Source organism: Ixodes scapularis, unplaced genomic scaffold (genome assembly GCF_016920785.2).
Source record: "Ixodes scapularis isolate PalLabHiFi unplaced genomic scaffold, ASM1692078v2 PGA_scaffold1__304_contigs__length_218370807, whole genome shotgun sequence".
Taxonomy (NCBI): Eukaryota; Metazoa; Arthropoda; class Arachnida; order Ixodida; family Ixodidae; genus Ixodes; species Ixodes scapularis.
Window position 1 is genome coordinate 44,137,337 of NW_024609846.1, and position 13,122 is coordinate 44,150,458.

General features: G+C 47.7%; 1 protein-coding gene across 1 annotated transcript; it reads right to left on the reverse strand.

The window, feature by feature from the left end:
* Window positions 1-3,416: 3,416 nt before the first annotated feature.
* Window positions 3,417-5,317, reverse strand: LOC120840396 (the record flags this gene model as incomplete). Its single annotated transcript, XM_042290496.1, has 1 exon — window positions 3,417-5,317. A coding segment is annotated over one exon (1,728 nt), but the record flags the coding sequence as incomplete, so codon positions are not given.
* Window positions 5,318-13,122: the final 7,805 nt, after the last annotated feature.

The following is a 13,122-nucleotide window of genomic DNA, read 5'->3' on the forward strand; positions in this document are numbered from 1 at the left end:
GAGCGTCCTGACACCGCGTCTATGGCTCAGGGAGTCACATTTTCGAATATCAATGATGGACAATCACGTCTGCTCTGCACTAAGCACCATAAATGGCGGCGCTCACAAGAAAGTCGGGGAAAGGCCTTTCCGAAATTCAGTCTGGCCACTATGATCACTATCATCATCTGTGGTACGGCATCTGTGCCATACCAATGGCGGCCTTCTAGTGTCTGATAAAGGAAGACGTTGAAGATGCTCCTAAGCGGATGATGTGAGGCCTGTACATTCGGGGGTTCAGTACGAGGCGACGTAGGAATGGAACACAAGAGCTACGTAAGCACTGATTTCTAATAACTCAGATTCAATCAATCTGTGGGCGGCACACAATCGGCTTTAAAGCACTTTGGTGTACAGCATTTTTCGAGGCATCTGAGAGGGTTGGAGCTTTGTTGAGAATGCAGGTTCTTAGTCACCATCGAACTGAAAGTGATCGAGCAAGAACTCGCACTAAAAAAAATTCCTCGCGTGCTGTTGACTTGCGAAAGTGACGGTGCCGGTACAAGTTCATTTCCGCCATTGATATGGCAAAACCTAAACTGCTTTACGAACCACCAGATGGCACTGAATTTCGAAAAGGGTCTATTGATTTAGTAATTGGGTTAAGAGTTGAGCTCCTATCCTTTCTTTATCCGTGTTCAAGATATAGTTGTAAAGTTCAAGCTGATCGATTTTACGAGTTATTTATTTATTGGTGTTTTAAGTCTCGATGCTTTTCAGCAGAGAAAAAACACCATACCCCAAGACATTAAAGATGCTGCGGAAAAACATTGGGTCACAATGTAAGTTTAGTAAGAGCTCAGCTTACATATTGTATTAACCGATTGATACGGAACTTTACCATTTAAAATAAAATGAACAATTTTTTCGAAAACTTTCAAGTGTCATATCGTTTCTACTGGTGAACTAGATTATTAATTGTCTTGCTTATGGGAAAAAAGGGGCGAAAATATATTGCCCGACAAAACACAGTTTCAATATTTTGGTGTATAAATAGAAACTAACGAACTTTTGCGCCATACAAAAAAGTTTTAAAATTTCGAAACCTATTTTCTTGACAACTGATAATCTTCTACCTTCACGCAATCACAAAACAAAACACGCAAAAAAGTTATTTTTTACAGGTATTTGATTTAAACATTTTTTTTAGGAAAATAACGCGGCTGCTTTTCGTTTCGTTTGCTCCGTATCCTTCATTCGAGGCAAAGCGACATCACCATTTCCAGTTTCCCGCTTCCCTTCTGCTTTTTACTGATTACTGAAAATCCTCAAAGACAAAAGCTCACCCCTGCCTTTTCTTACACACAAACACAAAGACAAAAGAGCACAAAAACAGCAAGCAAATACGAGATAAGAAAGTACATGTGTTGCGGGAGTCGGTAAGCCCCAAAGAAATAGATGACTCGATCCGCTAATGCTTTATTTCTGCCCCCATTAGAGAAACTCGACTGTCAGACGATATGTTAGGACACTTTCGGAAACTAATTACGCGTTTCAAAAAAAGGTACTTCTCTTCAAGTAGCGAATGAAAGCGGGCAAAAATAAAGGAAGCTTACTTTCGCGTGCCGCCTCCAAGAGTAGAATCGATCCATAAATACCTAACTAAAATCACAAAGTGGACACTTCGTTGCGTAAGACCTGTGACTAGTAGAAGGCCTCGAAACCGGCGTAGGAGAAAAGAAAGCCTTCTTTGACCGATAACTCGGTTATAGATGATTCGGGAAAAGTTGGCAGAGCCAACTCGAAAAGTCATCGGATAATATATCGAGATCCACTTTCCTGGCTGCTCAAAGGGTACATTGGGACGTCTGCTTCACTTCTAGGGTAGGTTTGAAAAGAAATGTTCGGTGCTGTAGATGTCTGGGAAGTGCTTTATTTTTCTTAAGTCCTTATCATCCTTTGTTCTTAGTACAGTCGTTAGCAACAAAAAAAAAATGAAAAGAAGGACAGTTGATAATTTAAATAAATGAATTTTCTCGAAAGAAGCATGAGTTATACTTCAAGGAGATTAAAGAGACGGAATCGTTGTGAATTGAATTTGGAGCCCATTGTAACCTCGCCATACACACGCGGAAAAATCGATGAGCGAATCTGTAGACGATGCACATGAGCTCCACTAAAAATGAATGTGTCTAACTTAACCACAACTTATGAATAGGTTTTCGTGTCTCGGGGAAATATTGATAAACCCCGAAAAATAACCCCCGAAACGGTTTTAAAAAAATCAAGGAAAACCGAAAAAAAAAACACGATTCGAAGGCGGCGTGAATAAGAAAAGAAAAGCCAAGGTTCACAGAAAGAAAACATTTGCTATGGCTTTTGTTTTGAATCGCACCACAGTCAACAGTGAAATGCTCGCGGGGCTGAATCTTCATTATCTTGTTTCTTTCTCTAATCGGTACCGGAGCCTTTTCCCAGTATTCTAGTCACGTGAAAGTTCCTTCGAGGTTGGGGAATCTCCTACTTCTGCCCTGTCGTCTTTTACAAAAGCCCCAATAAACATGATTTTTTGACCTAACATCTAAAATACCGAATCTGCTATATATATATATATATATATTGTTCGAGGCGGGGTTTAGGCCGCACGTCCGGAAGCTTCCTGGCTCGAGACGACGTCCATTCCCCGAAGTGAAGAACCCAGGGGTCCAGTGGAGGTGGGAGACTTGGTAACGTAACGAACGGTTTAATTACATGGTAGCGATACAGTCGTCAAATCCGAGAGAGAACAACGGAGCAGCCTCGCGCTCCGCCTTATATAGGGTCCGTTTCTCCCTCACTCCCCGCCAGGGCAGCCAGTGCGATGCAGCAACCCGCCGTCAAGTGCGACGTAGCCAAAGTTCTCCGCAGTTAGGCCATGCCTCTCTCCCTTTCCCGAGCGCACCAACCACCACGCACACACACACGTCCCGCTAACGTCACGGGCGCGTTGAGACTTGTTGCCGCAGGCCCCGTCACGCAGGCGACGGTCCCGGACTCGTCTTGACTCGTTTCGCGCAGGCCCCGACAAGCGGGCGACGGTCCCGGACTCGTCTTGACTCGTTTCCGCAGCGTTGAAACTCGGAAGAAGGTCGCCGAAGGTTCCATTCTTAACAGCCCCTCCGGGGCCAGGGAAACCTCGAATGGCCGGTGGTACTATCGCTGGCCTGAAGAGGTGGGCTTGGAGTAGGCCTTGAGAAGATGCTGCAAGCACTAAGCAAACTCCCAAACCTCTCACAACGGAGGCATCAGCGGAAACGTCCCCCACAACACCACGCCACACCGCAGTCAAACGCTCGGAATCCGCCAGAGACCCGCCAGACTGGATTACGGATTACCAAAATTTGCCAAAACAATGCAATTTAAAATCTTAGGACAATTTCGGGTATCGAGACCCGCTGTCGCCAAAGCAAAACTCATTTTTCCAAAGAGGTCACTATGAACAAAATACAAAAAGACAAAACTTCGCAATTTGTGAGGTCATTTTGGGGTTTTAACGAAGTGTCTCCACTTTGATCCTCATTCCCGTGGATGACGAAAACCTCTGAGATCATCCCTACTCTTTTTGGTGATATCAGAAAAATCTGCTCAACCCATCGGCATTGCTGTTAAATTTGCCTTTCCTCTTTCTTACGCTGAAGTCATAGTGATCGATTTTCACGTGATTTCTAGACGTGAAAATGCGGTCCTTATAGCGCCGATAAAACAATCCGCCTTTTTCATGCCCTGTCACATTGGTCCTAGCAATCTCCTGAGCTGTACCGCGAAACCCTGACACACTAGGGTCGCTCTTCTGCTCAACTGTCAAAGACGCTCTGTCTACTCGTAACAGAGGACCAAAGTTACGTGACGCCGGAGCTACGAGAGATCCTTTAATGATCCCGTCTTCCTCCGCCTTTTTCGCCGGCGCGTTGGGACGGCGTACGCTTTCTGGTGCTACGAGGTCGGGCTGTTCTACAACCCGGACCCCCTCATCCCGTTTCTCTGCCTCCAACTCTGGGAGTGCTTGCTCCCCGTCAGCTGCCTTTCGCTCTGGATCACTCGTTAACAAAGGGGCGAGCTGACGCGATTTGGACCTCGTACATGACTGAACTAGTCCTCCTCCCAGTTGTTGACCCCTTTCGCGCAGCAGGAAATCTGACCGGTTAGAAAACAAATAGGGATACTCCAACGGGACTGTTTGCGAGACAGCCGCCTCTGTCACTAGCTCTCCGAACGGGCCAGTTATCCTTACTCTCGCCATAGGCAGACAGACACTGTGCTTCTCGAGCAGCTGCTTGATCCAAACTACCTTTCCAGTAAAGTCGGATGTCGTTACATACGACGGATGAACAACGTCCATCGTCGCTGCACTGTCCCGAAGCACCCTGCACGGCTTTCCGTTTACCTGGAGCTCGTGAAGATAGGGACGAAGAAGCTCCAGGTCCCTGTCACTACCGCTCACGTACGAGAACACAACCCGCGGTTTGTTACACCTGGCCGCTGTGTGTCCCGGCTCCTGACAGTTGTAGCACAGGAACGGCTTCCTTGCCTCGAACTGCCCTTTTTGGCTTTTCCGTGCCTCGTCTCCGTTCGAGGGATCTCCGCTCTTTTCTGGGACCTTTTGTCCTGTTTCTGGCTTCTCGGACTTTTTATCTCGCGAGCCGTTTCCCTGTTGCAAGGGCTTGCGCTGATCGCTCCGGCCGGGTTCGCTGTCCTCTCCGCTCAGCTTTCTACGCGTTGCGTACTCTTCGGCTAGCTCAGCAGCCCTTTCGACAGAGTCGACTCCCACCCTATCCTGCACCCAGAGCTTGACTGACTGCGGAATGCTACGAAAGAACTGTTCGAGGCACACACACTCGACTACCTTGTCGCGGCTTTCGTACACTTCCTCGCTCTTCAACCATTCTATCAAGTTGGTTTTAAGCGCGTACGCGAATTCCGAGTAGCCCTCGCTGCTCTTTTTGGATGCGTTTCTAAACCTTTGACGGAACGCCTCGGCAGAAAGGCGATACCGCTTCAAAAGGCTCGACTTCACCTTGTCGTAGTCGTCCGCGTCTCTAGTACTAAGGCGCGCGACTACCTCTGCAGCCTCACAGGGCAACAAAGTCAAAAGCCGCTGCGGCCACGTTTCTGGGGCGAAGCTCAACTTCTCACATGTCCTCTCAAAGTTAACTAAGAATAGGCCCACGTCTTCCCCAACTTTAAACGGCTGCAGGAGCTTCTTCATTTGATACGACTCGGCCTCACTTGCTCGTACCGGAGCCCCAACTCTACTGTTCTGCGAGTTTAATCGCTGTTGTTCAATTTCGAGCTCTAGCCTTTTTAGCGCTCGTTCCTCTGCCGCTGCAGCCTGCGCTCATTCCTCTTTCGCTGCAGCCTGCGCTCGTTCCTCTCTTGCTGCAGCCTCACTTCTAGCGTTCTGAAGTAATTCCCACGCAATTTTAATATCCTCTGCTTCCGCGCTCTCTGAAATTGCTTTACTGATCTCAGATTTCTTCATCTTTTGCTCCACCTCCACACCCAATTCTTCACATAAACAGAGTAAATCTGTTCTCAATAACCTCATTAGATCCATGATCGCTGCTTCTTAGCTTTGGCTTTGTTCTAAAACTTGTCGCGAGGTTGTACAAAAACCTAGCGCACGAGTCAAACACTAAGGATTCCCAGCAGTTCAAAATTAATTACCCATAATCTGAAGCCTGGCGAATCTCAAAGCAAAGTCCAAACGCTCACCCACAGATGTAGCACGATGTCGCATGGTCCGATCCCAACTGCTGCCAACCAGTTGTTCGAGGCGGGGTTTAGGCCGCACGTCCGGAAGCTTCCTGGCTCGAGACGACGTCCATTCCCCGAAGTGAAGAACCCAGGGGTCCAGTGGAGGTGGGAGACTTGGTAACGTAACGAACGGTTTAATTACATGGTAGCGATACAGTCGTCAAATCCGAGAGAGAACAACGGAGCAGCCTCGCGCTCCGCCTTATATAGGGTCCGTTTCTCCCTCACTCCCCGCCAGGGCAGCCAGTGCGATGCAGCAACCCGCCGTCAAGTGCGACGTAGCCAAAGTTCTCCGCAGTTAGGCCATGCCTCTCTCCCTTTCCCGAGCGCACCAACCACCACGCACACACACACGTCCCGCTAACGTCACGGGCGCGTTGAGACTTGTTGCCGCAGGCCCCGTCACGCAGGCGACGGTCCCGGACTCGTCTTGACTCGTTTCGCGCAGGCCCCGACAAGCGGGCGACGGTCCCGGACTCGTCTTGACTCGTTTCCGCAGCGTTGAAACTCGGAAGAAGGTCGCCGAAGGTTCCATTCTTAACAATATATATATATATATATATATATATATATATATATATACACCCGCCCCCCCCCCCCCTCCCATTCCCCTGAATCTGCAGAAAAATAAAACTTGATAACACGGAACCCTGTTTATAAACCAAGGGAGTGAAATTCACCTTCCTTTTGGTGTCATCACAACAATGGCTTCTTCCTTGTCACCGTTCTGTTCGCGATTTTAACGTTTTATTCGACAACGGCGCCCTTGTGGTGGGGGACGTAGAGACGCCATTTGCATTCGGAAATTCGGCGGTGTATTTTGTTTTTCTAAGTTCTCTCGATGAAACAGACTAACAAGCGTAAGAGTATCTTCCCTAATTATGATGGCACAGGTAAATAAACAAAAATGAAGATATTGAGAAATAAAACAAAATCTTCCACCTGTAAAAAATATGCGTTCCTAAAGTTGAAGTTTGGCCTGGTTGGATAAACGGACATAATAAAACCAAAAACACAGAGAATGCAAGAAAAAAGTAAAAAGGCTACCGGCAGGGCGCAGCGCTGTGTCCTGTCGGTTACATTTCCTGTCCTCATCTTCATGCTGCTTTTTTTTTTTTTATCATGTGTGCTCGTCAAGGCAAGAGTTATGAACCATTCACGGCGTCTATCTTGTCGCCGAGATGTATTTCTCCTGTCGAGACGAGGCCGGACGGCGATTGCTCGATAGACTCGAACACGGCGAGCTAAATAGTATATTGAAGCAGAGCATCAGCGCGACTTCGAACAGAAAAGAGGGGAGACAGAAAGCGCTGAAAGCAACTCAATTTGAATTACTGAATCAGTGTCGAAAACCAATAATTTCATTACAGATCGCGCCTAATTGTTTGGGGATAGAAGTGCAAAAAGAAAAAAAGCGGAAATAAACGAAATTTTATTCTCTTTTTGGTAAGCATTTTTTGTTTACCATATACAGCAAGTATGCACCTCCGCACTACAGCAATTCTCGACAAAATTATACTTGCCTTCATCATTATTAAAACCCGGGGAGCAGGGAATGTGTTGTAGGTGTCCTACGCTCGCGTTACAATTTACAATACTTGGTTGCGGGGAGCCTTTGGGTGGCTTGAGATGCGCTGCAGACACGGCACACTCTTTTGCACGGGGTTAATAGAATGATCGAGACAAGTTTGAATTTATTCAGGACTGGAATGTTCCGCGAGCATGTTCTAATCAAAGGTTTTCCGCAGGTTCTGCTTCTTCGGAGGATGCATGTAGGGCCCTTCATTCTTAGTGCTCCTGGACTGCTAGTCACCCCCTGTGATAACTGAGGTAATCGCGAGGGGAGGACAGTTATCGCGATACTTTCGCTATCAGCTGACTGCTCTCTGAAGGTGTGACTTCATACAATCGATCCGGTGTCCCTAAGTACGTTAGGACCCACTCCGTGATCTCGTGAGTTTCATTCGGGAGCCAGCTGCTCGCGCTAACGGTAGCATGCGGACTAAGACCGATATGCGTGTATAACTCACCGCCGGCGGCCGCCTGTGTACTGGGTATGCTGAACTAAGTATAACTCTCTGCCGACGGTCGTCAGCGGACTTAGTATGCTGAATTAAGTATAACTCTCCTCCGTGGTCACTTGCGGACTATGATGCTCGGCCAAGTATGCTGCACTACGTATTACTTACTACGGACAGTCGCGTGCCTCCGCTGCGACCGTCGGCGGCAAGTCACACTTAGTTCTGTTGATTGCATTCTCTTTCACCTTCTTGTGACGCCAAGCAAAAAAATATTAGAAGTTACCTTTGCCTTCAAAATATTGTAATGCCTGAAATGCAGTATAGGGAATTGGTGAGGGAATCGGTGAGGGAAATGGTGTGTCACGTGACGCATATTTTCCAGCTAAATTTAGCGGAGAAACTAAATGACTGTAATGGTCTTGTGACGTCAAGTCACATGACGTCGATTTCCCTCAAGATTTAGCGGGGAAACTGGATTGGTGCCTGGGTCGTAAGACGTTAATTTTTTACGCTAAATTTAGCGGGTAACTGAATTGGTGTGTAGGTCACGTGTCTTCAATTTGCCCAAGGTGTACAGGTCCCGTCAAGTAACGAGATGTAACGTGATGCTACTTTCCCCGCTAAATTTAGCGAAAAATGCACGAACAGATGGACGGACAGACGGACGGACGGACAAAAGTTTCGGATTGGTTTGCCTTGGCCCATAGGTAACAATTTTTAGTCACACTCGAGCGTTACAGTTTTTGCATGAAATACAGCCTATGGTAAGCACGTTGTGCGTCAGAATGTCTGACGGGTCGTGCAAAAAAACACAACCCATTGGATCAATAGCCGAATCCGGGCAGGGCACCGCCAAATCAGGCCGACCGATATGTTCGTGCGAAGCCGTGACTAGCCTGACGCCTTGTAGGATTTCGCCATCTTTCCGACGCGTCGCGTACGATCAGTCGGACATCTTATCGGGCATGTGTCTGGCGCTTTAATGGTTGAACCGAGTGCACCCGTTAGGCCACGGTCACACTGCTAAAACGCCATACGAAAGACACCGTCTGCGGCGTGTTTCGTCCTCGTGTGACGTTCAGCTGTCACATAAGTCATACAAGAAGTTACAAAAAGATCCATTGGTGGATTCTTAGGAAATTCGTTAGCATGACCCTTATAATTGCCCTTGGAGAAACGCTAACGCTCACCCTTTCCCTTTACTATTTTGGCTTTTTTTATTGCTTCCTTCTTTTTTGCTGCTGCCTTTTCTTTTTTTATTTGTTTCGGGGTAAGCGTTGGCGTTTCGCAGAGGGGAACGTCTGTGGCGTTTCCCGAGCTTCACGCTAACACATTTCCTAAGGATCCATCAATGGATCTTCCTGTATTTTGTTTCATCCCCTGTACTCTGCCTTTCAGATTACGTAAACTCCCTCGGAAACGGTCGTCCATATCCCCTCGTGGAAAGAACCACATCCATACCACTCGTGGAAGGAACCGCGTCCATCGTTCTAACTTCACACACACACCAGAGCTCACGCACCGCTGCTAGGGAACCCCAGAGAATAGAACAACCGGAGACAGCAGAGCGGCAACTGAGCACGCCCGCATTCCACAGCGCCGCGGCGCAGATAACAAAGCCGCAGTGCTGATTGAGGTGGCGTCATCGGAGAAGGCCAACGCTGGGCACAGAATGGACATGACGATTGCGTCAAAGTTCAGCTCAAACTCGACTCGAAGCCGAGCGCTGACGCAGCACTCGTTTTCAATTTGTGTCCAGCGTCGGCCTCCTCTGATGACGCCATCTCATTCAGCACTGCCATGGGAAGGGCGTGACGTCGGCCACGTAGTTTTACCAAGCAATTCTCCCGTGTTGCTCGTCTCTCACTCATCCTCCTCGCCTCCCTTTCAAACATGAATTACGTGTGGCCACTGATAGGCACATGGTTGCGTCTACCAGCTGAGCGGCACAAGGTTCCACCGTGGTTCTGTTCACGATTGCGGCAGCTGACTGCGCCTACTGCCTTTTATTTCGTCGTGTAACAATACATTTTCGCATTGTTTTGGCGCACTATGGCCTTAACAGCCGCTGCACCATTAAAACCCAAAACCAATCAAATCAAATATGTAACAATAAATTTAATTAGTTTTGTTTTTTACACGCCGTTACTATCGTGCAAGTTGATGCAAACGTTCTAGCTATGTGCGTAACTTAATTCAGCTTGAGAAATGTGTTTTGTTTTTATAAAAAAAATATTTAGGTATGCTTGCGAAATTTTAGAGCGATTATTCTGTGCACGCCCGCATGAAATATCTTGTGCAGCGTTCACACAATTGAGTTCACGTCATTCATGGTTTGGGGTGTTCTTGGTATGCACTGAAACCAACATTGAGCAATGCAGTTGAGTTTGACCAGGGTGTTTTAATAATATGTGTCGTGACCAACGTTGGATCAACTCAATTTGAAATAGCCCTTCGGATTTTTCGCTGGGGCGTGCCCGATGATCCTCGTTGGTTTGGCTCATAAGACCCTAAGATGCGAATATTCGCTTCGATTTACCTTAGTTCAGAGCGCAGTCAACTCAACGGGCTGATTAAGCCACTGAAGCAACGCCAAGAGCGCGATCCAGGAGTACACCTGGCCCGACTGTCGAAGTCATCAGTTACGAAGCAAACGATACTCCACTCTGATGAAGTCCACTCACTGTTGCCACAAAGGGCCGAAATCGATCGTTTGAACAACTCGGTAATTCTCGGAAATCCGTGACCACCACTTATATAAGCTCCCGTTAGTGCGAAGTTCAGGACGTAATCCAACAGGGGCATACCGATGAACGAAACTCCCCGCGTAAGGTTTCTGCAGCCGTTTCACTGTCTTGGTCTCGGCAAAGCCGCGCACTTTCGTTTACTAAAACTGCGCAGCGGCCTTGCTCGTTCTCTCGTCGTGGTTCATCGTCACCCATCAGGGTCTCGCACGCCGGTCTCACTTTCACCCCGGGCAGAGACGGCGCAGTTCTCCGGCGTGCAAAGCTGGCACATCGTGCACCGCGTCCGCTGTTCAAATTTTGTCAAGTAAAAACTTTCCGGACGCACGATGGACCGCGACGAGTTGATCGCAGTCCGTCGTCTGCTCGGTCTCTCCTCGGTGCCTCGCTGGCCTCGCCGCGTCCGCCTTGCCAGCCTCGCCTTCTCTTTGCTCACGTAAATCCTACCAGGCTGAAGCGAGCGCAACACTGCGGCCACATTCGATACAGCAAACCACCCAACTCGCACGTGACAGGGTCGCGTGCACCCCACTTGGGTGCGAGTATCGTTTAAACGTTTTATGGGTCGGCGTCAAAACAGTCGCGTGATACCGTCCTTGTGAGCACTACGGCTTTGTTATGAAGGAGGTGGCCCTCCTCCTCTCTGGCTCCACGCGAGCTGTGCGCGAGACTTTGACAAAAGCGAAAGGGCTCGTTTTGACGAAAACCCGGCGGTGTCTGTCAGTTTGTCAGCGCCGGGAAGACAGTGAGAGGTTGATGCGTGCTGACGTCAGCGCTTCGGACCAATGGCAGCATCGCACGCGTCACCCTCTCCGCCTCCATCTCCCTCTCTCCCCGGCGTTGAGAAACGAGAGACACCGCTGGGTTTTCGTCGACACGAGCGTCTTAATACTATCGCATCAAAACTGCCTGCCGGCATGTTCGAAGATGTACGACAGAAACATGCTTCAAAGATGCTCGACGCGTGTCGTCAGATAATACGGTCGTCAGGCTTGCGTCGAACACCGTGCTTTTTACATGATGTCTGCGCAGTGTGACTGCAGCTTAACGCTAGTCGAGCGATGGTTCGATTGTATTGGCCAATTCGTGATCCGATGGACTATTTTGATGTCACAGTTAGACGCAAGGGACGACGGGGACACAAGGCGCTGGCTTACGTGCAGTCTGTTTATAGACTATGGAGAAAAAACACTCGAATCTCCTAGATAAAATTTGCACACTTTTAACGTGAAACGTTCTTCCGCTATATGGTTGCCCCGGATTTTCTCAAGCCGCATTTCATAAAGCCGTAGCCCTATACGCCACGCGACTTCAGTTTCCCCTCTAAATTTTGGGGGAAAATTCACGCAACGTAACCTCAGCAACAATCCAGGTTCCACGCTAACTTTAGCGGGAAAAATGATGTCACACAACATTGCGTCGCGTGACCTATACATTACTTCTGTTTCCTCCTAGACTTAGCGGGAAAATTGACACATGATCTCAACATTAATTGAATTTCCCTGTTAAATTTAACGGGAAAAATGATGCCACATGCCTTCGTGTCACGCCTATACACAAATACAATTTCACCACTAGATATAGCGGGAAAATTGACGTCATGTGACCTACACATAAATTCAGTTTACCCGCTAAGTGTAGCAGGAAAATTGACACATGACCGGCCGCAGCCCGTCATTCCCCCTATTCTGCGGACGCAGGCCAACCCGACATGGAAAGTCAATGGCGTGGAGAGGAGTGAATGGGATGGAGGGGAGTGGAGACACCTGGAGGGACAGCTCGAAAAAAAATAAGCTAAATCAAGAAGGTTTCACTTTGCAACGAAATTTGCCCTGCAATTCTTTAACAAATAATGTTTTTTTTTTGTGTTTCTTTTTTCTTTTTGTTTTTGGTGCGATTCTGAAAAGACATGTAACGTGACGGACGGAGCGTACATTGGAGACAACGTGACCACGTAACGCCATCGTGTTACAGGACTCGGGATTAAATATTCCCGAGACGATCGAGTGTTTGAACGTGTAATTGTTCGCGGGATTTTGGCCAGAGCATAGGAATACCTTTTCCTCTGTTGTAAACAATTTTTTCACGCTTGATCTATGTAAAGACCTCAATATATCTGAACGTTTGCAAAGTAGCGGACAGCAAGAAGGTTTACAGGGTGAAAAATCGACATCTAGCGCTTTTGAAAAATTACATCGCTTTTTGTGCTTCACGAAAATAATAACGTACATTTCATTATTGGTGGTAGAATGTATGTGTGGAATGTCAGGCTAACATTAAAAGCATTCATCTTCCTGGTGGTAATCCTGTAAGCCTAGCCTAGGGCAACGACGATACTAAACTCGTGCATCAGAATGCTAAACCGGGATTACGCAGAAGCTACAACTGACAAAAATTTGGAAGCAGTCCGCGAGTAGTAAGGGTGATTAAAGAACAACAACAACGCAACAAGGAGGACAAATAAGGTAGAATTTGTGTTAGAGGCCTAGTCAGGAGAGATAAATTCCTGTTAGGGACACGAGAGAACGCTGTCGCGTCAAAGGTTATGCTTGTGTCTATTTCATTTCGGTGTATGTATGCAGGAA